Source organism: Chenopodium album, chromosome 7 (genome assembly GCF_948465745.1).
Source record: "Chenopodium album chromosome 7, dcCheAlbu1.1, whole genome shotgun sequence".
Classification (NCBI taxonomy): Eukaryota; Viridiplantae; Streptophyta; class Magnoliopsida; order Caryophyllales; family Amaranthaceae; genus Chenopodium; species Chenopodium album.
This window is the reverse complement of record NC_137840.1, coordinates 7,931,239-7,955,753: the sequence shown is the minus strand read 5'-3', so window position 1 is coordinate 7,955,753 and position 24,515 is coordinate 7,931,239. Positions and strand designations below refer to the sequence as shown.

Here is a 24,515-nt window from a genome sequence, read left to right as displayed (position 1 = left end):
TGTTCCCTCTTAGTACCATGTAAAATGAGCAAATCACAAAATTAAAGCTAACGGTCGGAGTATCAAACCCCTAATTACCGTGACTTTTCTTCAATGGCCAATTGACCACATTAGTATAAAATTTAGCACTTTAATGACACATTAGTATAAAATTTTCACCGCCGGTGACAAATTGGTCGTACTATAATAGTTAACAAATTGTGACAAATTGGTAATAGATCGAATTATTCTAACCAGCCTTGAAACCCCAACCTAACCTACACCATCCACCAGTCCCAAAATCCCCACCTCTCCGACCCACCCCTCATTAACCCCGAAACAACCAGCCCCAAAACTCCCACTCTCACACCACCCCCAAGCCTCCCTATCTTTGATTTGGGAAAAAGGAGAAAAAAAAAGGTGGTGTAGTGGCTGAGGTTAGGGTTGTTGTCATCCGTAAAGGGGAGAAAGAGAGAGAGAGAGAAGAGGCAGTGGTCAGTGGGTGATGGGCTACTGATGGTGGTCTTGAAAGAAGGCCGGGATAGTGGTAGTGGCTGGGTACGTGATTTTATTTATTTATTTATTTATTACTTGTAGAATTGTGGATCTTCTTTTTAAAATAAAAATCTAACCTTAGTTATTTTTTTAACTAAAGGTCTAAGAAAATAAGGTCATTTGTGAAAATAACTTCTTCATTAGGGTCATTTAGTATTAAAAAAATGAGGGTCAAACATTTCAGTGCCGTAAAAGTACAGGGCCACCATTCATAATTTTACTTTCCCAAAATAAACCTATCAATTTTGTCTTTTTTTTTTCTTAAAAAACAAAAAAACTACCATCTAAACAAAAAAAAAAAAAAACCTACCACCTTAAAAAAAAAACTACCATCTGAAAAGAAAAAAAAAACAGAGAATCGAGCCTCTTTACACACACGAATTTTCGTGTGTCGCTTAGCTTGTAAGTATAAAACTAAAACAAACTATGTATGTACTAACAAAGGCGGAGACAAGGTGGCCAAGAATGTGATGGGTGGTGATGGAGCAGGCAAAGAGATAAGTTGGTAATTAAAGAGATTAAAAAAAGGTTGGGATAGGGATAAGAAGAAGAAGAATAGAGGCTAATTAAGAAAATGAGACAGAATTATCAAGTTTTCTTTGAGAGACCTGAATGTTAGATTTCGGGAAAACTCCTTGGGTTGGAGTGTGTACCATTGAATAATATATATAGAGTTACAATACTAGTCCTAATCTTGTTAGGAAACCTAGTACGATAAGAATACAAACTATATCACAAATATTTACAAATATATCCTACTCTGTGACAAATATTATAATAATCCTATAATATCTATCACACCCCCGCAGTACGCTAAGACTGGACCTAAAATCCAGAAATAAATCTCGTGGTAGGCCTTTAGTGAAAATGTCTGCAAACTGATATCTAGAAGGAACATGCAGAACCCGAACTTCTCCCAACGCAACCTTTTCTCGAACAAAATGTATATCCATCTCCACATGTTTGGTGCGTTGGTGTTGTACCGGGTTTCCAGAAAGGTAGATTGCACTGACATTATCACAATAAACAATAGTAGCCTGCCGTAGAGGACAATGTAACTCAAGTAAAAGATTACGTAGCCAACATGCCTCTGAGACAACATTTGCGACGCCTCGATATTCTGCTTCCGAACTCGACTTAGACAAAGTATGCTGACGCTTAGATGACCAAGAAACGAGGTTGTCCCCAAGGAAACAACAATAGCCCGATGTGGAACGCCGGGTATCGGGACAACCTCCCCAGTCAGCGTCAGTGTAAGTAATAAGTCAATGAGAAACAGTCGGATATAAATGTAAGCCGTGATCAATGGTACCCTGAAAATAACGCAGAATGCGTTTCAATGCCTCATAGTGAGGTTCCCGGGGATCATGCATAAATAGACACACCTGTTGTACCGCATAGGCTATATCTGGCCTAGTGAAGGTGAGATACTGAAGAGCACCTGCTAAACTGCGATACAATGTAGGATCCCGAAACGGTGGTCCTGCATCTGCACTAAGTTTTGACTTAGTGTCAACTGGAGTGGCTGCAGGTTTACATGAGCCCATACCTGCACGCTCTAAAATCTCCTGTGCATACTTTTCCTGTGAAAGTAGCAAATAAGAAGGGGTGCGAGTAACAACAATCCCTAAAAAATAACTCAGCGGACCCAAATTAGTCATAGGAAACTCAGTTTGTAACTGAGATATGATCCCTGCACGCAACCTGTCAGACGAGGTAGCTAATATAATATCATCAATATAAAGAAGCAAATATGCCATATCATCACCCTGCCGGAAAGTAAAGAGAGAGGTGTCACTCTTAGAAATGACAAAACCCAACTTAATAAGAAAATTCGCGAAGCGTTGATACCAAGCTCTGGGAGCTTGCTTCAAACCATAGAGAGCCTTGCGAAGTCGACAGACATAAGTGGGTGTTCTCTGATCAAGAAAACCCGGAGGTTGATGCATATAAACAGTTTCCTGTAAGTCACCATGTAAAAAGGCATTTTTGACATCTAATTGATGTATCGGCCACTTTTTAGCCAAAGCTAAGCTGAGAACAGTGCGAATAGTGGCCGGTTTAACTACCGGACTGAAAGTCTCATCACAATCCACACCAACTTCCTGCGACCTGCCATCACATACAAGACGAGCTTTGTGCCTCTCAAGGTCACCATTAGACTTGTATTTATGCTTGAAAAGCCACATACAATTAACAATATTCACCCCCGCAGGCCTAGGTACCAATTCCCATGTCCCTGTTTTAATTAAAGCACTATATTCATCATTCATCGCCGCATTCCAATTATGGTCATTTAAAGCTTGTTTATAGGACTTTGGAAGCGGTGATTTATGGTGAGGGGGACCCGAAGGTTGAACGGTGAGGTTACAATATTTCGGGTTAGGCTTAAATATGCCCCGTTGACTACGGGTGACTCGGGGTGAGGGAGGTGGTGGCCGAGTGGGTTGTATGGGTGGAATGCCACGTAAAGGTGGCGGTGTATAGGGTGGACTATGCGTGGCTGGGCTGCTGTCCGGAGTTGGCGTGGGCAGTGAAGGCCGCAGCCCACCCGCGGCTGGAGCTGGGCTGCCACAGCCACATTGCGGAGTGGGCTGGAGTGAGGATGTGAGATGTGGATTTGGAGTGCGGGGTGATGCAGGGTGTGGGCTGCTGAGTTGTGAGGCTTGTGGGCTGCTCATTTGTGGGCTTTGTGGGCTGCCAGGAGGGGAAAAGTGTTGTGGGTTGTTTTGTGGTGAAGGAGGGTGCGTTGCATTTTGAGGAGTGTGGGCTGTGGGATGCAACAAGTGAGGTGGGGGATCATCATCACCTAAAAAATCATAATCATGGGAACGAAACTTAGCTAGATTTCGGAATGGGAAAGTCGCTTCATCAAAAGTGACATGACGCGATATGATTATTTTATTTGTGGTGAGATCAAGACACCTATACCCTCTATGATCAATGGGATAACCCAAGAAAACACACGGTGTTGATCGAGGAGCTAATTTATGTGGAGCTGTTGCAGACAAATTAGGAAAACAAAGACATCCAAAGACACGGATATGACCATACGAAGGAGTTTTTTCCAAACAAGGCAAAGGCAGGAGTATTGTTTTTAGAGCTTTAGTTGGCAAAATATTTAGAATATAAGTGGTCGTTTCAAGAGCATAAAACCAATACGAAGGGGGAAGAGACGCATGAAAGAGAATTGTACGCTTAATATTATTAAGTGTACGAATCATGCGCTCGGCTTTGCCGTTTTGTGAGGAAGTGTGTGGACAAGAAAAGCGGAAAAGCATTCCATGGTCAATACATTTTTGCTTAAAAGGGTCATTGTCAAATTCCCTACCATGATCACATTGAAAACATTTAATTTGACGTTCAAATTGGGTTTCAACATATTTTCGGAAATTGATAAATGATTGAAAAGCTTGTGACTTGTATTTTAGGGGAATTGTCCACACAAAATGAGTATGATCATCTAATAAAACTAGATAATATTTGTGACCTTGAGCACTACGAATAGGAGAAGTCCATAAATCGGCATGTATAATATCAAAAGCACAAATAGTAGTATTATTAGAATTGTCAAAGGGGAGACGAGTATGTTTTCCTAATTGACATGAATTGCAAAAAATGGAGTCTTGCTCCTTATTACAATAAATATGATTTTTAGACTTAAGATAGCTAAAAATATGAGCTCCAGGGTGTCCTAGACGACTATGCCAAGTAGATGGAGAAACAGCACTGAGAGAGGTAGCAAGATAGGTTGACGGAGTGGACTTGGTTGTTTTGACTGGATATAAGTCTCCCGAACTATCACATCTCGTTATTATGTTCCCCGTACGAAGATCCTTCACAGAAAAACCAAAAGGATCAAACTCAATAGACACAGAATTATCAGAGGTAAATTTACGAACTGAAATAAGGTTCTTTATGAGTTTAGGTGCTAGGAGGACATCACGAAGGACAAGAGGTGATTTAGTATGGGGAAGGGTGCTATGACCATAACCTGTTACTGGAATACGATGACCATTACCAACTAAAATATGATGTTTAGTGCTTAAATTAAACAAGGGTAAGAGGTTACCAGCATTATTCGTCATGTGAGATGTGGCACCCGAATCCACGTACCACTGATTGTCGGGATTTGGAAGAGTCATTGTTGAGAACGAAGCTGCCAAGTCCGTAGGGGTCATGGGCTGATCGAATTGGGCTGCATAGGCCTGCTGAGACTTGGGCTGGCCCAAGATTGATTGCTGTTGCTGCTGAACAGGGAATGGCGCAGGGGGCCTAGCCCATGTGGCTTGCTGAGCCCACTGCAGGAAGCTGGCCCAGAGTTGCTGCTGCGTTGGGCCAGATTGGTGTGGAGTGGCGGATTGGGCCTGGGCTTGCTGTTGGGTCTGCTGCTGGCCACGACCCCTGCCCTTTGGCTTGGACTTTCCACCCCGACCCTTGTTGCTGCGCCCACCGCCACCACCACCCCTGCCCTGTTGCTGCGACGGCTGCTGTTGTTGCTGAGCGGCTGCCGCGGTGGTGGTGGTGGTGTTGTTTGCCTGAGCGACAAACGCTTGGCCCGAATTGTCCTTGGCAGATTTGCGGGACTCCTCTAGCAAGATTCTTGATCGTGCTTCATCGAACCCGGGAAGAGGTCGAATTTGAGTGATGGATTGAGCCACCCCATCATAGTCGGAGTCGATTAAACCGGCACAGAGACGAAGAACTAAGGTTCTTTCGGACACAGGCTGACCGACATTAGCTAGTTGGTCTTTTAATTCCTTCAATTTCTGACAGTAGGAGGATACATCCGGAAAATTTTCAACAAAGAGATTGTTAAATTGATTTTCAAGATAAATAGCACGAATTTCACCATTATCTTGGAATATATTGGCGAGTCTATCCCAAGTTTCCTGTGTCGTAGCGTTCTTGTATAACACCGTGCTCCGTAGGTCTGCAGAAATTGTATTATAAATCCACTTTTTCACAATTGAGTCAAGGCGGTTCCACTGCGCTGAGGTGAGGTCCGTAGGACGAGGTGATTTGGGATCTATATGATCGATAACATTGCAGGAATGACAATGAATTTCGAAGAGTTCAACCCAACTACCATAATTCCCTTTGTCACTGTCAAGAATTTCTGGAACTTCGTTCCGGATGTTGCTGATGGAGTTTGCAGGGTGGTAGTCGTTTGAAGGAGGAGGAGGAGGAGGCGTGGGAGGTTGATCATCATCCTTGGCCATTGCTAAGAGAAACGAACAAAAGCGCTACTGTAAACCAAATTGCTAATTAAAGATTTGATGCAGCAGCAAAGTGGACCAAAAAATAGCAATATTAGGTGATAAAATTACCACGAGAAATTAGAGATAGCGGAAGAAAGAAGAGGATCGGATTTTTTAGAAAAAATTAATTTTGTGGAACCCTAAAAAATCTCGGCTGTGATACCATGTTAGATTTCGGGAAAACTCCTTGGGTTGGAGTGTGTACCATTGAATAATATATATAGAGTTACAATACTAGTCCTAATCTTGTTAGGAAACCTAGTACGATAAGAATACAAACTATATCACAAATATTTACAAATATATCCCACTCTGTGACAAATATTATAATAATCCTATAATATCTATTACTGAAGAACAATTAGGTGTTATAATATAGTTGAAAGTTAGGTCAAAATAGTGTTGCAATTGACCCTAAAACGATTTTCAAAAGTATATGAAAATCAAATGGCATTCAACCGTATTTATATATCTTGTATAATTATTTATTTATTTTTATTTTTTTTATCTTGTAAAAATAAATTTAGACTATATGATTAACTTATTCTCCATATAAATAATTAAAAAAGAAAAATAACAATAACAACAACAACAACAACGTACAATAAATCCCCTATGAATTAAAGTCACTACTAATACACATTGATTTTTCACGAGTATTCTATCTTGTGGTTTTATAGAGAACAATTCAAGTTTGTCCTAAATTGTATTTTGGTGAAAGAAATAACAACACTTTCTCCCTATGGATCTTAATTGGGACTTGTACCTCATGTATTGCTATATCTCATTTTCCCTATAAAGAAAGATTAAAAAGTGTTTTGCCAATTACCATGATAAATCAAAAGGTAACAAAACAAAGAAAGAGGAAGTAGTGTTCATGTTTTTCTTTTTCCTTTTCTTTTAATTTTTTTTTTTATTTAAGAATGGATATACTTGTCCACAGTTAAAGTGAACCCAAAATGCTGAATTCTTACTTAAAGTATCAACATTATACAAAGATTACAAACTCCAACTATACTAGATTTCCACTTTCTACTTCTTCCTTCCTCATCTCTTGCTCATTTCCAACTCCTTTTCCATTAACACCATTTTTATTTTTGTGGTGGACAATTTTACACCATTAATACTATACTATTATAAAGTTTTCATACTTCAATTATCATGCCTTAGTTATTATATATAGAGCTACGCGTATTTGCTTCACTTTTCCCCTTCGATTTTTTCTCATTTATTAACCCACTTTCTTCACACTTCTTTATTATCAATATATTACACTCTTATTCATCTCTAACATCATTGATTTTTATGTGATTTTCATATCCTTTTCTCATTTTCATTACAAAATTATAATCTTCTTGCATGGATCAACCTTTTGTCTTCTTTTTCTTCTTGCAATTCTTGTTCTTCAAGGGAACTTTTGGTGCAACAATCACTATATTAAACAAGTGTGATTACACTATTTGGCCCGGTGTACTATCCAATGCGGGTAGCCCCGATATAGGATCCACCGGGTTCGAGCTCTCCTCAGGCGGGTCAAGATCTTTTCAAGCTACCCCGGGCTGGTCGGGCCGGGTATGGGCCCGAACCCGTTGTGGGCATGATTCCACCTCGGGCCAGTGGGTTTGCTCAACGGGTGATTGTAGGACGGGTCAACTTGAGTGCACCGGGTCGGGGGCTACCCCGCCCGCAACCCTTGCTGAGTTCACCATCGGGCATGGACCCACCGATCATGATTTTTATGATGTCAGCCTTGTGGACGGGTTCAATGTTCCTATGGTCATTGAGACCGAAGGAGGGTCTGATTCGTGTCTACCCACGGGCTGTGCATCTGACTTGAACCAACAATGCCCTAGCGAGTTACGGGTCGCTGAGGGCGATGCTTGTAACAGTGCTTGTGGCGCATTCGGTACGCCGGAGTATTGTTGTAGTGGCACATATGCATCACCAAGTAGTTGTGCACCTTCTCAATACTCAAAGATGTTTAAGTTATCGTGTCCACATGCATATAGTTATGCATTTGATGATCCTACAAGTACATATACGTGTGTAGGTGCCGATTATACCATTACATTTTGTCCTTCTTTAACAAGGTTAGTATTACATATTACTAAATATTTAAAAAAATTCTCTTATTTCTACAGTAATTTAGCACCTAATAAAACCAAATCAAAAGCTTAAATTCACAATAATAAGGCCAGGATAACAAAATTTAAAAATCATGTACAACGACATTTTTTTTATTATTGTCAAAACTAAAGAATGAAATAAATAATACTAGTGCTAAGTTAACAATATTGTCATTAATTTTTATAATTAGTATTATTTTCTTACAATATAATTAACAAAAACATGAAACCGAAATAATTAGGTTTCTGTTAAAACTTTATAACAGTGACTAAATAAGAAGGGAAAAAAGTCATAAGAAGCACGGCAATTGTTGTAAACAAGCTTTATAAAAAAAAAGTACGAGTATATAGGATAAGAAGTGATATAACGTAATTTTGAACAAAATTCCTTTACTATATTTTGTTATCTTTTATTATGACTTTTTTTTTAGCCCATTTTTTATATTAATCTTTAGGTTTGTGCGTGAGCATCCTTTATTCCATCCATATCTTTTATATCTTCCATAAGTTAGCTTCCTTTGAAACTTTTATTTTTCCATTTGCCAAATTGGCATTTTCAATTATATACCTTAAAAAAAATAATAATAATAATGATAATAATTTTAATAAACTGTAAAATGTAAAGTATGTTGAACGTTGAATATGTGATAATATATATATTATACTATATACAATTAAAAATATGCCATGGCTGGATTACCGCTAATCTTGATCTTATTAATTTATAATCGTAATTAATGATTTCGTGTCACTTTTAAAACTTTAATGTAATAAAAATATACATGCAAGGTTCTTATTGGTGGTTGTTGACGAGGAGCTACGTGCGATATGGGACCATGTAATGAGAATGAATTGATTTAGAAATGAGAGTAAAAATCTAGTATTAAATTATTTTTCTCTAACTTTTTACAAAATAAAATCACATTATCAATTCTTAATACAATTTAATGACTTTCAATATATTAAGTCGGGTTAACACAATGCACAAATTATTAAATGAATCATTTAATGCACAAATTATTAAAGGAATCATTTTGTCCATGTGTATTATAGAAATGAATTTTGGTGTAGTTCATTGTGAGTCTTTAAAAATTATCTTAATATACAAAAATAATTAATCAAAAAAGAATAACTTGGTGGGAAAATTCCGCATTCCCTTAATTTACAATAAGTTCAATTCTTAAATAAATTGTATACTCCGTATAGCATATATGAATATTTACAAAAATAGTAATTTTGATTTGTGAGTTCCAATATTTTCATGGTGAAAGAAACAAACTTGTTTACCCAACCGTGAATAATAATGGAAATATATGAGAATAATTACAATTCCTTATACTCCCTCCGTTTCAATATGATAGTCCCATATGGAATCAATCACATAAAATAAGAAAAGAATAATATTTGGAATCTAACATTAAATTAAAAAAACAATTCATAAATAGTTTTGCCTTATTTAATTTTTTTGATTTTTTTTAAGAAAGCTTTAGTCATATTTGCATAAATCAAGGGAGTAATTTCTTTACTTAGAGTCATGTCATTAATTCACAATCAATTAATCTAACCAATCAGAATTTAATATGAATAAAATAGGAAATAAAAATTAAGTTAAAAGTGAAATACATTCAATATGGGTATATCTTTTTAAAACGCCTAAAATAGTATATGGGACTAACAAATTGAAACGGAAGGAGTAGTATATAAACATAAGTGTGACATCAGCTTGAATGTCATATCCGAACTAATTAATATTATCGTCATCTTAAAAGCGTTGCTCAAACACGCAATAAGTTATTAAATTAAAATAAAAAATGTTTTAGGGTTTGCATTTATTTATTGATCATAAAATTTGACACAAGGTTCTTATTGTTAAAATGCAGCCAGCAAAAATCTTCTCTTGGTGGTTCTCAATCTTCATCAACTGGATCCGATTTTGGATCCGAACTTGGATCCTTATTTGACGATGGTAAATGTCACAAAAAAGTGTGCGTAGGAGGTGGTCAATTTTTATCAAAGAGTCCAAGCAAAATAATAAACCAATTCTATTTTGCTTGGCAATATATCACTATTTTTATTTCTACTTTAATATTATCTCTCCAATTTTTTTCTTTATAATTGCATTTTCTCTCTCTTTTTCCATGCACATACATGCAGCGTACATTTTTTTTTTTTTTTTAAGAACTCCAATTATTGATATTTTTTTGACCCATATTTGGAATGTAAAGTAGAAAGAAAAGAAAAAAAAAAGCGACAAGACATACTTTATGTACAGGATATTCAATATTCATATGATATGTCGTCGCAAAAGATTTGTATACGTCGATTTCCTGTGTAAAGATATGTGTATGATCACATAAAAGTGAATGCATTCTACTTTACTGCTCCAAAAAATCAAGCATTAGAGAAGATGTTTTTTAGTGGGTACAAAAAGAAAATTTACTTTGCTGAATTTGCAAGATTGGTAGTTTTTCTATAGTTTTAACTATTTTGGAATCATATCCAACTACAATCTTTTGGGACATTTACTTCATGATTTCAATTTTCATCAATTATATTTTAAAATTATAACAATAAGATGCAAAAAAAAAAAAAAAAAAAACACTTGTTTACATTAAATTACGAAGTACATTTTGATTTCTATGGTAAACATTAAAAGCGATATTACCCCATTTTTATTTTGACTATGCTTGTTTGTTAATACATATATTTAACCAATAATGTATCTAATTAATCAAGTGTAAGTTAGTAGTAATAAATATAATAGTTTTTTTTTTCTTTTTTTTTTGAGAAAAAAAGCATTTATCAAGAAAAATCTAATAAGAGTCTTAATTCCTCAAATTATAAGTATTTGTAAGATCTCAAACATGAAGAACATATAAGGACAGAAGGAGTATGTATGTGTTGGACTGATAGAGTGTACCTTGTATATAATTATATTGTGAGTAATCTAGGGACATATACCCAGTATTTAATGGCTGAGGTCAACCTCAGCCAGCACTAGCTAAGGTCAACCTCAGCCAACACTAGCTGAGGTTGTCGCCAAAGTTGAACATTTATTGCAATGAAAATGAACATTTTTTAACTGAATATATTTTACAATAATTTTGTATTTCTCAATAATCAAATGTTCATTTTCATGTTGTATAATGTTCATTCTTATAAATAAATGTTCATTTTCATGCTGTATGATGTTCATTCTTATAAAAATAAATGTTCATTTTATTTTTTAATTAACTAGGGCAGCAAACGCGCGCGATGCGCGCGTCATAGCTAGTCATATCTAGAAGGTTTTTTTTTGTTTGGCTTTTAAATCACAAATTTAGTTAAATTAACTATAAGAGAAAATATATAAACAACTATGTGGGTAGTATAAATGTTCAAGATAATTAACATTAATGAAAGCATAAAAGTAAATAAATATTTTAGAGGGTATAGTTGTCTAAACACTAATCATTAAAAGTAGCTTGTACATATTAATGAGGGTATGTATGTAAATACACATTTTGAAGGGTATAATTGGCATTACACTATTCATAAGAGTAGTTTTCTACTTTTTATAAGATAGGGATACAAATTTTTGTGTTCGTTCAGTTGTATAAAATGTTTGTTTTTCTTTTTATAATAAAGGATGTTCAATGAATATTAGCATTAATAATGTTAGACATTAGCATTTTGTTCATTATTAAAAAAACATATTGTTAATTTATTTAATTGTTATTAAATCATATAGCCTAATTGCATGATATCCATTCAAGAGAATTGAACAAATCATGGTATTCACTTGCAATGTCAAGTGAGAAATGATCTGCACTCGACACTCATGCTTCTACTGCAAGTCACTTGTTGACTTCTCTTTTCCTATTTAATTGCTTTTGACTTCATCTAGTGCTTCTTGCTTTCCTAGCATTTCAAGTTTTTTCAAGCTTTTCTTCCTTTATTTGCTTTTGGTATTAATGTCTTTTAGGGATAAGGTCCAGAACATTGGGCACCATGGTTGCTAGTTTTCATTTCATAATAAGCTCCATGGGGTCCTTTTTGGTAACAGTTCTCTACTGCAATTTTCTTGGTGCTTCATTTAAGCATCAATAAGTAATATACTTTCCCTCTCACCATTAAAAAAAGAACAAATCAAGGTATAACTGAAATGTTCAATTATATAATATTAAATGTACAATTTTTTTTTTTCCGGTTTCATAGTCTCTTTATTTTATTCTTATATTATAAATGTTCATTTGTATATAATGCAATATTCAGAAATAAATGTTCATTTTTTTCTAATAATTATTCATTTTTCATTTTTCTAGTAAATGTTCATTTGCTGGGCACGACCTCAGCCAACGCTCATTGAGCGGGACTTCAGCCAAAAATTTGCGACATATATCCATTTTATAAGCTTTTGAAGGTTTTGGCTCCTGGTTTATAAGGGATTTGGGCTATTTTTTTAGATGGAAAGGGCTATGGGCTAATTATTAAGAGAAGGCTTAAGATTTTAGCTGGAAAGGTATAATGAACTGAATCAAAGGGCAATGGGCTGTAGTTAAAAGGGTTAGAATTACAAACACTTTACTTTTAAAGTTCACAATCAATTCTTATTAACACTTAGGACATGGTTAAATTGGGGGTAATATATTAAGGGAGTAATAAAAGTCGAACTTGAAAGATAATAAGTAATTAGAGGTGTAGTGGAGGAGACAAGGAGTTTACAAGTGAAAAAGAGAGATGTGCATGCCATGAGGAAAAGAGAGATGTGCATGCCATGAGGAAAAGAGAGAGGTGGAGGAATTATTATTCTCATAATAAAGGTAAAAGTGACCCACCCTCCCTCTAGTGTAACTATTACCAATTACCCACAAAAATGAGGAGAAACTATTGCCCCTTACCAGGTATAGGTCCCCCTGTCCAATACCTTAATAAAAAAATAATATTTGCAAATTAAAAAAAAAGATAAAATAAAATTGGGGGGTAAAATGAAAAAGGGTTGGGTAAAAAAAAAAGGAGGAGAGAGAAGTTACTTTCCCCCATTTAGTTGCTGCTCTTCCCGTGAAAAAACAGTCGATCGGCGCCGGTGGTGTAGCTGAAGGTAGCTCAGAGAGGGGAATTTGGCTAGAACTTCCACCTAAATTTGGAAATCCACCTTAATCGGGGTAAATAGTTGGGTAAACCATTTCTCCATGAAAAAACACTAGAGGATTAGATGGAGTTCTCAAAAATGGCATCATAGCTAGTGGCTATTCACCCGAGATCTGGAGGAGATTCCAAATATGGTGGCTATTGATCGAAAATCTCGAGGGAAAGTTGAGCTCCCTTGTGGAACGAAATTAAGCGCAAAGCTCTGATCTATTTCCATGGAATTTGCAAGCTCTTGTAGATAATATACAAATCAAGTAGGATGATTATTCATCTAAGCTTTGGATGTTTGGGGTTGAAGTCGACAACGAAAATTATTTGGCAGTCATAACTATTATTGATTTTACACAGTTATTGTTAATTTTTATATTGTTATTTTTTATTAGTATACTGTTATTTTTATTAGTATACTGTTATTGGCTGATTAGTATAATTAAAAAGTTATTTTATTTATCTGTGAATCTGGGTTTATATGCTTTCTATTTTTTTGGAAATTTCATGGGTTTGATTTAAATGTTATCGTTTTATAACTTGGTTTAGGTTAAGTTTGTACTGTTATTGTTAATTAATAAACTGTTATTGTTGATTGTATACTACTACTATTGATTTGTATACTGTTATTGGACATCCGATAGTGGTGGTGGTAAGGCGGTGCAATAATCTAAACCATCATGTAATTGATGAAGAAGATGATGATGATAATGGTGTTTTCTTTGGTTTTGGTGGTGGTGTTAATGGAGGAAAGCGGCAATGACAGATTGACAACAGTGGTGGTATCTTTTCCAAAAGTATGAGAGAGAAACTACTTTTTATTACTGTCAACTCATGTGGTAACTATTAATGAAGTTACTATCCAATATATGTTGAATGACAAATATACCCCCAGGTATTGGGCATGAGAGTCCCTACCTGGTAGTGGTCCATCATGCCTCCAAAAATGAGGGTATTAATTCCTCTTTCTTCACCTCATACCACACCATCATTATATAATTTTCCTTACAATCACACAATTACTATCTCCTCCTTCTCTATATTCACTTTCATTTTGCTTAGTTTGACTTTTATTAATGTAGTAAAACATCTGCCTCAATCCAAGCATGCCCTTAATTGAGTACTCATCAATAGGGGTGAGCAAAAAATCAGGGTACCCTGAATCGAAACCGGAACCTGTTAGGAACTGCAGGTTCAGGTTCTTAATTTTTTGGAACCGGAACCTGTAGGGTACCCTGTACCTGTACCTGATAAAAGTATCACTTAATTTCAAATTATACACTAATTCTTACTCAATTTTTAAATAATAAATATCAAAATTACAATTATAAAAATATATATATTAAATTTGTTAGACAACTACTATTAGTTTGTCTTATTTCCATGTTCCAAACATTATAAATTAGTGAGCAACCAATTTTTTATTAAAAAATCTGCGAAAAAGTTAGTGAGTATATTATAATATAGGATACCCTTATTCGGAACTGGAACCTATAGGTTTCGGTTCCAGTTCCCAATTTCCAAGAACCTGTTCAACAGGTTCCGATTCCGGTTCCCATTTTGAGGAACCTATTACAACAGGTTCCGATTTTGGTTCCTGTAATTTTTATAGGGTACCTTGTTATGCTCACCCCTACTCATCAATCATCATCAAACCATATATGGAGTAGTACCACAACCCCATAAAAATTTAAGCCCCTAGTTAAAGTATTTATATCCTTAATCCTTCCCATACTCTAAAACCAAAAGAACTATCAAAATGGACTTTCAAAGACAGTGAGTCGAGGCGAGAACGACCACAAGTCGTCGCGCACTCGCGCACCAAGCCTTGCATAAGGCTTTGCAAATTACTGTGGGTTGTGTATGGTGTGAATGTTGTGCTCTGGGCGTGTTGCGGATGGAAGTGGGTGAGGCTGCGGGGAAATCAATGTTTTAGTAACAAGGACAAGATTAATGCAAGCTTAAAAATCGATAATGTTCTTCCCCTTCTAGTAAATCAAGATTTTGTAAACGAAACTATTTTCCATATGCAAACCTTCTGTTAAATTGTGACTCGAAATCTAGTAGGGTTGACTTTGAATGTGGATATCTCTCAAACAACAAGTGATTTTGAGGTGATTCAAGTTTAAGATAGCTTGGTTCAGGAACTTTTCAACGATAGGTCATATGCCCAATTTCGATAAGAAACGAGAAAGTTATGACCATTTTACGAAAAACTGAGGCTGCTGGAAATGTGGCGACGAAGTACACGATCAGGCACGTCCGTGTCTAAAAGAGGCACACCCACGCCTAGTCGAAATTTCAGTTATGTGGTCCGGTTTTAGCTTAATTATTTTAGGGATAATTTCCTAAATTTATATGTTTTCTATGACGGCTATTTGAGTATATTTGGGGAACAATTTAGGTTTTTTTTATTTTTTATTTTTTTATTAGGGTTTCATTGTGTTATAAAAGGATCCATTAGTTGATCAATTAGATCATACCTTTTAAGTCATTAGATTTAGGACTCCTTGTATTATTTTCTCGTTCGTTCTCTATTGTGGAGAAGAAGCTCTCGAATCCCCCGCCCGTGGATGTAGGTTTATTTTGACCGAACCACGTAAATCCTTGTGTTCTTTGTTTATCTCTTCTTTAATGTTTTTCTCGTTCTTAATTTTCATTGACTTGTTCCGCATTAATCAAACACAACTACACCGACCCTTATTTCCTAACACCTTCATATGTGTCTGGCCACACGATGGCCAGCCACATTTCCTTTTTTTTTTGGGAAATTCTCACTGGTGAACTCCAATTATTTAATTTTACAAGTGGTGAACGTTCTTAAAATTAATTATCAATAGTAAACCTAAATAATTGATTACCATTGATAAGTGTTATTTCCTTAACTATAGTTGGTTTTTTTATTTTTTTAATTATATTAAAATTAAAAAAAAAACCAATTCTCCCACAACCCACTGCCCAGCCCCTTCCCGGCGGCCGGAAACCGGCGACTCTCCCCCTAGCGCCGGCGACCACCCACGCTCCCTCAAAAATAACCTCCCACCTGTAATACCCGTATATTTTATGATTTTACAAATTATAAAATTAGAGTTGTATACTTTAAATTTTATTTTCTTATCTTATTTGATACTTCGTAGTATTTATATCCTTTAACCCTACATTATTATTTTATTAAAAAAAAAAAAAAAAAAAAAAAGATAGCTGGCGTTCCCTTTTATTGTGCGTAAAGTTCATATATGAAACCCCAATATTGTAGCCTTATTCATATATATATATATATATATATATATATATATATATATATATATATATATATATATATATATATATATATATATATATATATATTTACAAATATGCTTTTTGTTTCCTTTTATTTGCCCATATTCTTCCAAACACTTATTTTCCTAATACTGTTAATTTAGTTCACGAAGTTTGGTTGTGCGATCAAGTAGTTTGATCTACAAGGTAATCACACTTTAACAATTTGGAGATGTTTGATTGTGTTATTTATTATGTGTAACCACACTATATTTTTGAGATGTTTGTATTTTTGTAATGTTATGTGTGATATGATTTATTATTTGTACTTTTTGTATATATGATTAATTATTATGGTATTATATGATTTGATTAGATTTGAGTTTCGTATTATTTATTTTTGTTGTATATATTGATTGTACAATTATTGCTAGGGTTTTAATGTTGTTGTTATAGGGAGTATTGTTTTATCAAGGTTTTAGGGTTGTTATTGCAGAGTAATGGTTTTGGGTTGAGATTTGATTAACTTTGGGTGCTAGTATTAGCTTTATAAGAGTTGAGATATTTTATGAACTGAATATGTTGTCATATATGAATTGGGAACCTGTGCCAATATTGAGATATTATTTATTACGAAAATTATTGTGTAGAACGGACTCATGTGAGTCCGTTCTATTTACTGGCCCGTGCTCGGCCCGTTTATTAAATATTAGCCCGCGCGTGGCCCGATACTTAAATAGGTCTTTTTTTTTTTCGTCGTTCCGCCTTCCTCCTTCTTCTTCTCACCCACGATTTCTTCTTCCACTCCATTTCTAACAGTTACACTCCATTACTATCGACTTAATTTCACGTTTCCGACTAATTCGCATAACTACTTCATTTTCTAGCTTTAATTTCACTCCATTACTTAATTTTTACTTCTTTATAAACCCTAGCATTTTTCATTTTTGACTCAATTAATGTCGTCGATTAAAGATACTTCTCCCTTAAAAGTTTATCAGAAACGAAGTAAAGAAGCTCGAAAAAAAGAGAATACAGTTGCAATGGCTGAAAGGTTTTTATACTTCAGTTATTTTCTAGGTTATACTTCAGTTATTTTTTTTCTAAACAATCATTTTTATAATTTATTATTCCGTTTTGTAGGGTCGATTCAGAACCACCATTGAAGAAGCGTGGTCCTAAACCTGGGTCTAAACGAAGTCGACCTGTTAGGTGTGAAATTGTATTCTATTTATTTCGCAAAAAGACATAGCATTTTGTATTTGTTGTTTCATGTTGAATACTTGTATATTTTCTTGGGAAATAAACACACATATGTGGTTATAATGTTGTATTTCGGTAAGTCAGGAATAAGATTATTATTTTCAAGAAATTATAGTTTTTTAGCCAGGAATTATGATTGTTTAGTCAGATATTAGATAGTGTGCTTAAGGAATTGGTGAATTCAAGTCAGACATATATTAGCAAATTTATATCAGGAATTGATCTAGGTTTATCAGTAATAAAAAAATAAATTAATCAATTGATGATGTCAATAGTTACAGTTTTGTATTAAAAAATTTGAAGCCAAAAATAAGATTATTATAATCAGGAATTAGTTTGCTTTCTTCATATATTAGATAATTTAATTAAGTTCTTTGTCTATTCTGGTCTAGCATAACATTTTTATTAGCCAGTAATTAGGATTGTTTAGTCAGATATTAGATAGTGTGCTTAAGGAATTGGTGTATTCAAGTCAGACATATATTTCTAAAAGTTGGAAATTATCAAGTTTTAGTTAGATATTAGCAAATTTATATCAGGAATTGATCTAGGTTTATCAGTAATAAAAAAATAAATTAATCAATTGATGATAACAATAGTTACAATTTTGTATTTAAAAATTGGGAAATTCTCAATGGTAATCATCAGGTTTTATTTTTTCTCAATGGTAAACGCTAAAATATCAAATTATCTTTGGTAATCTCTAATTTGTATAAATATTTCAGTGCCAACATTAGTTAAGCTTTTTAAGGAAATATTAACCATAGTTAATGTTTTAAAAGAAAGGAAAAAGGAATAATACTAAAATACCCCTTTTCAACAAAAAAAAACCACCAGTCTACCACCTACTTCTTCCTTTTCACCCATGCTCAGCCACCAAGATCCCCTGCCCGGCTACCAACACTCCCCGACACTAGGTTGAACCCCCTCCCCTTGTCGCCGCGATCCCTAAACCATCCAATTCCACCCCCCGTAGGCATTTCCTCTCATTCCGCAGCGTCGCTAACACCATTAACACCAACAACATCTTAAATCAAAGAAATGTGCAATAAGTTGTGGGTTTGCAGATTTTGATTTTATATTTGCAAATATAAGTGAGCAATGACATCATCAGACATCATTTGCAGAATTTTTGAAAGTAGTTTGGGGATAGATAAAGGGTTTCTCAGCCAAGGTAGAATACGTCAATTTCTACGGTCATATGGAGGCAATCGAACCCTTCAACTCAAACTTTTTGGTTGTTACCAAAAATTCGCAGATGAACGGAGGAGGGACTGAGGGTTTAGTCGACAGAATCCAACGAGGTTTTCGGCTTTCCGGTCAGTGGGTGACGCCTAGGGTGGTTGTTAAGGAAGATCGGGTTGCTATGGGGTTTTGGTTAGGGGTTTCGTGGGTTTTGTGGATCCGGGAGGGAGGCGTCATGATAGGTGGAGGGAATCGGCTCCGGCGCCGGGGGAGGGAGGTTTGGGAGCGATCGGCGCCGAGGGACCGGTGGGATTGGGTTCGGGTGTTGGGCAAGGTAGATCGGAGTACTGGAGTGGGTTGGTGGGTGACTTGTTTTCTTTTTTTTTTTTGTTTTTTTTTTTCTTTTTGATTGTTAAAAAATAAAGAAAAAATTGATTTTAAAGGATATATTAGTCATTTTGTCTTTAGTTAACTATGGTTAAGCTTATACTTATAGATTAATCTCACTAATGTTACCACTGAATTACTAGGACAAATAGTTGATTACCAAAGGTAATTTATGTTTTTGATGTTTACCATTGAGAAAAATAAAAAGTTTAAAATTACCATTGAGAATTTCCCTTAAAAATTTAAAGCCAGAAATAAGATTATTATTAGATAATTTAATTAAGTTCTTTGTCTATTATGGTCTAGCATAACATTCTAAATTTCAGGAATTAGCAAGTTTAAGACAGAAATAAGATTAATATAATCAGGAATTAAATATTATTAGTCAGGAATTAGAATGGTAAGAAAATAAATCTCATGCTTTGGTGAATTTTATTAAGGAATTAGTACGTTTTAGTCAGATATTACATAAATTTTTTCAGTTATTAGTCTTTTATTTTACTCAGAGTGTTTCTCATTGCTGTGTGATTTGGTTAAAGATTTTTATCTTAAATATTTGATTTTTTACTTTATAAACTTTCAGAATTCTTAGTGAAGATGATATTGAAGACTTAGAGCTTGGTAATAAATCTGGTCCTAGTCATCTTTGTCAAATCATGGAAGATTTAAGTGATGAGCAAAAAAAAGGATGTGAAAGATACTGGGTTTGGTGGGTTGCTTAATATGAACTTGAAGGATAATATCAGTCACCAGTTGTATGGTTATATGGTAACTCATTATAATCCTAAGGCAAGAAATCTGATTGTTGGTAAAAAAGAACATGCCATTCATATTGACAGTTCTGATATTGCTGATGTTTTGGGCATTCCTTTTACTGATATACCTGTAAAAGAGATTTCCAAAAACAAAAAAGGTTTTAATCCTCATGATTATTTGAAGTCAGAGTGGAGAAAATTTTTAGGTTTGGATGGAGATGAAGATTTGGAAAGAGAAAATGAATCTGAAAGTAACAAAAAAAAGAAGAGGAAAACTGGTGATGAATCTGAAAAAGGTATTCAAAGCAAGAAGAAGGAATCTGAAAGACCAACTCAAAGTAAGAAGAAGAAGACATATGTTAATTTTCTTACTTATCAATTATTGTTTGAGAAATATAGGGGTGGAGGTTATGAATTTAAGAAACTCTTTGTTATGTTTGCTGTTTCTAATTTTTTGGCTCCAATTGGTGATAAGTCCCCTAATTTTAATATCATAAAGTCTTTGGAAGATGTACGTTTCATAAAGACTTTCAACTGGGCTGGATATGTGATGGATTGGTTATGTACATCTATAGCAGAATTTCAGTCCTTTGTTTTGAAGAAGAAGGAAGGACAAGACTTGAAAAGTAAATCAAAACAAGTAAATGGCTATTTGGTTGCCTTTATAATTGCTTTTTTGCAAAAGTTTGAGTTTGGTACCACTTTAGATAGGAAGCCATTTGTAATGAATTGGTCATGTGAATCTCTGAATGAGCGGATTAAAGCGGTTGCTGAAAATATTGATTATGGTTCTGTGAAATTGTATCCTCAGACATTACCATTACAGTATGCTGGCAAAAGTGAACAGGAGATTCTTAAATCTTTTCAGATGGATAAGAATGAGTTTAAACTTGAAGATATTGATGATGATGAAGATTCTGTTGGTAATATGGAAGGTCAGGTTGTACAATCTGGCCTAATTGATTCTGGTAAAAATATGGATGGTCAGGGTTTACTATCTGCTCCAATTTAGTTCAAAGCTGATGATGACAAAGCTAGATATGTCATGTACAAAATTCCTAAAGAATACCCAACTGATGATGAGATTGATAAAATGGATATTGATGTAAGTTTAAAATGTTTTTTTTTATTAATTTATTAAAGCTTTTAATTCAAGAGTTCATTATTTATTATCTGTTATTATGCACTAAATTCTAAAATATTTTTTATCATAACCTGTCATTAAGTTTAGTTTAGTTTAGTTTTATTAGGAGTAAGAAATTTGATATCATTATTAATATGAGAATATTGATCAGGAATATCATAGTTTTTTTTTCAGGAATGGAATAATTTTAATCAGGAAATAACTTATAATTCTAAAAGTTAGAGATTATTAAGTCAGATATAAGAATATTTTTATCAGGAATTTATATATGTTTATCAGTAATAAAAAAATTAAATACCTAATTGATGATGTCAGTAATATCATTACTATGTTCAGAAATTATATTTAGGAAATAAGTGATGTTTATCAGGAAATAAAACATGTTAGTCAGGAATAGAATTTTTTTCTTCAGAAATTTGATTAATTATGTCAGGAATAATAAAAATTATCAAAACTTAATTTTGATTATAAATCTAAAATCTCGTTTTAACAGTGATATATGACTTAATAGGTGTGCATATAATGTTCATCAAACATCAAAGAATTTGACGTATATTCTCCTAGGCTGGTCTCAAATTCCAACTTAAAATCCTTGAATAAGTTCAGAGCATAAATTGATATAGTCGGGAATAAGAATCTGTTAGTCAGGAATTAACATTAGGTAATCATTAATTAAATTGAGTACGTCAGTAATTAACTTTAGTTAGTTAGTCAGTAATTAAGTCAGGAATTATATTATTTTAGTCAGGAATAAACATAGGTTAGTCAGGAATAAACTTGAGTACGTCAGCAATAAGATTTTTATGTCAGAAATAAAACTAGGTTAGTCAGGAATAACATTGTCCTAATAAGAAAATAAAATAATTTTTTTCAGGAGTAATAAAAAAATATCAAACCTTAAAATACCAAGATATAGTATTTTTTACAATTCTTTTGAATAAAAAAAAATTATTTGAAGATTGGCCTCATGATAGAGGAAGTCAGCAGTAGTGAAATATTAAATGAGTTGTGGATTTGGAGTTATTGTTCCAAACTCATTTGGATCTCTTGTTGCTGTTCTTCTTCTTTCAAAATGTCCTCTAATTCTTTTGTTCTTCTTTGGCCTTCCTTTTGTTTTTAGTCGTTTAGGATCTTTTATTGTATTTCTTCTCTCTTCTTCTTCATCAAGTTCACGAATTTTTTCTTCATTTGTTTGGAACACTTTCCTTACAGATTTGTACATTTGTTCCAAAGCATCATCACATATTTTTGATGCTTCTTCATTCCCTTGACATATTGTCACAAGGTTGTAAAAATTCTTTGTTATTGATTGCCTCCAAGGAGTATTTATTAATGAATGATCTGTAGCTGAATTTCCTAACAAAAAAAAAAATAGATTACTACATTTTTGTCAGTAATAAAAAAAATTTACTCAGGAATAAAACATGCAGCTTAGGAATAATGTTATAATTTTTTGCTAAAACAATATTATAATGTCAGAAAAGTCATCAATAAGCTATGCCATGATATTTTTTTTTTCTGTTTGAGCCATATGTTTTCTGACAAAATTTATTGCATTTCTTAAAAAAGTCATACAAAATTTAATAAAGTCATGAAAAAGTTCTATAAATCTGAAAAGTAATTTATTGCATCATTGAAAAGTCATTCTAATTTAGAAAAAGTAATTTATTGCATCATTAAAAAGTCATTTAAATTTGACTGAGGTTATAATTTTTTCTGTTAAATTACAGATTAATTATTGCTGTTCATACATAACTCTTCTCTATTTAAAGCCTGTTCTAAATCAAGTTTTTTCTATTAAAAGATTTATATTAATATATACATTGTTTCTATAAAAGGTGCAGTTTTGTAACAATAAGTTATATTTTCTTCATCTAATCAAGAGTTCTAAGATAATGGCTGATTTCTACGCAAATAAAGAAAAATGCACTATTACTTTCAAAACAATTCATCGCCTTAGTATGGTAAATATATTTTACATTAAGTTTTAAATTTATAAATTTGTTTTGTGTTTTAGTAAAAACTTAATGATTTCATTTTATTTTTTTAATTTCAGCCACTTCCTGCAGAATGGAAGTTATTTCTTCTAAGATTCAGGCATCATGTAAGAGTCTATGCTGGAAATAATGGCAGAGAAGATAGATTTTGGGAAGTAAGAGTCATAAGCATACCACAAGATACAGGGTATGGTGGTATGTTGGTTGATCGTGAATGGGAAAACTTCGTAGCTATTAACAACATAGTTCCTGGAGACAGACTTGATATTTACCATGATCGTGATACCATTTACATTAGAATTTTTAATGCTGATGGTACTGAAAAGCTTCCTAATGAAGCAGAAAATGGTAGCTATGTTTAAGTTTTTTAATATTAAGATTATGTTTGTAATAAATATGATTTTATATCAGAAATAATAATATCTGTATCAGATATTAAACTATGATTTTCAGAAATAATAATATTTGTATCTGATTATAATATGTTGTTCATTGTAAATTATCTTCAGGAATTAGATTATTTTTGTCATTTATTAGATTTTTTTGTCATGAATTAAATTCTGTATGTCAGATATTAAAATATTTTAATCAGGAATTAAGCTAAATATTTCAGGAATTTGATTGTATATTTCAGGAAAAAAATTGTTTCAATTAGAAATTAGATTGAATATATCAGGAATAATATTATCTTTTTCATGTATTAAATTTTCCTGACCAGGTATTACTTTATTGACCAGGAATAAGATTATCTAGGACAGGTATTATACTATTTAAGTCAGTTGTTGTATTTCTATGTCAGGAAATTATTTATGTTAGTAATTAAAATATTTAGCTCAGGAATAAAGATATTTTTATTTTATACTAAAAAGGCAAGTAAAAAATTTTAAAATAACAAAGTATGTACGTACCTGATTCATTCTCATCCCATATCCTTGATTTAGCAAGCTTGGTCCAACGTTTCAGAATGTATCTCTCTGGTATAGAATGTATGCTGTACATTTGCATTATCTTGATAATGTGAAAGCACAACAGTCCAGTCTCTGTGAAGCACATACAAGAACACATAAATTCATTGTTTTGGCAGTGATATATGACTTGATAGGTGTGCATATAATCTTCATCAAGAGAAACATCAAAGAATTTGACGTATTGCATTGAAGTTGGCTTTTCCTTTGCATATGCTCCTAGGCTGGTCTCAAATTCCAACTTAAAATCCTTGTATAAGTTCAGAGTATAAACTTCAGCAGCATGTTTTAAGATTTTTGTTTTTGTTTTTGGTTTCTCAGTAGTACATCTGAAGTTGTCACTCTTTTCAATGCTTCTCCATCTTCTCACAGTAGCTTCAAATATATGGAAGAACTCCAAAAGTTTAGTGGTTCTGTTAGCCTTAAATGAAATGGCTCTGTTTGTTACTTCTACTCTTTGAGATGAAAGGATTCCCGCAGAGAAAATATCCTTGCTCAAAGCAGTGCACCATTTTTCTC

At 33.6% G+C, this 24,515-nt stretch overlaps 1 protein-coding gene across 1 annotated transcript; it reads left to right on the top strand.

Annotated features, from left to right (window-relative positions):
* The first annotated feature begins 7,017 nt into the window (after positions 1-7,017).
* Positions 7,018-10,287, top strand: LOC145640869 (thaumatin-like protein 1). The gene is made up of 2 exons (XM_081692102.1): positions 7,018-7,885; positions 9,802-10,287. Exons 1-2 carry the CDS (start codon positions 7,155-7,157, stop codon positions 10,034-10,036), a joined length of 966 nt encoding a protein of 321 aa, XP_081548228.1. The 5' UTR covers positions 7,018-7,154; the 3' UTR covers positions 10,037-10,287.
* The last annotated feature ends 14,228 nt before the right edge of the window (positions 10,288-24,515 follow it).

Excerpts from the sequence above, each read along its gene's own strand:
- LOC145640869 (XM_081692102.1), top strand. The coding sequence starts at position 7,155 with ATGGATCAACCTTTTGTCTTCTTTTTCTTCTTGCAATTCTTGTTCTTC. Across the intron at positions 7,886-9,801 it reads TTTTGTCCTTCTTTAACAAG|CCAGCAAAAATCTTCTCTTG; the intron begins GTTAGTATTACA and ends GTTAAAATGCAG.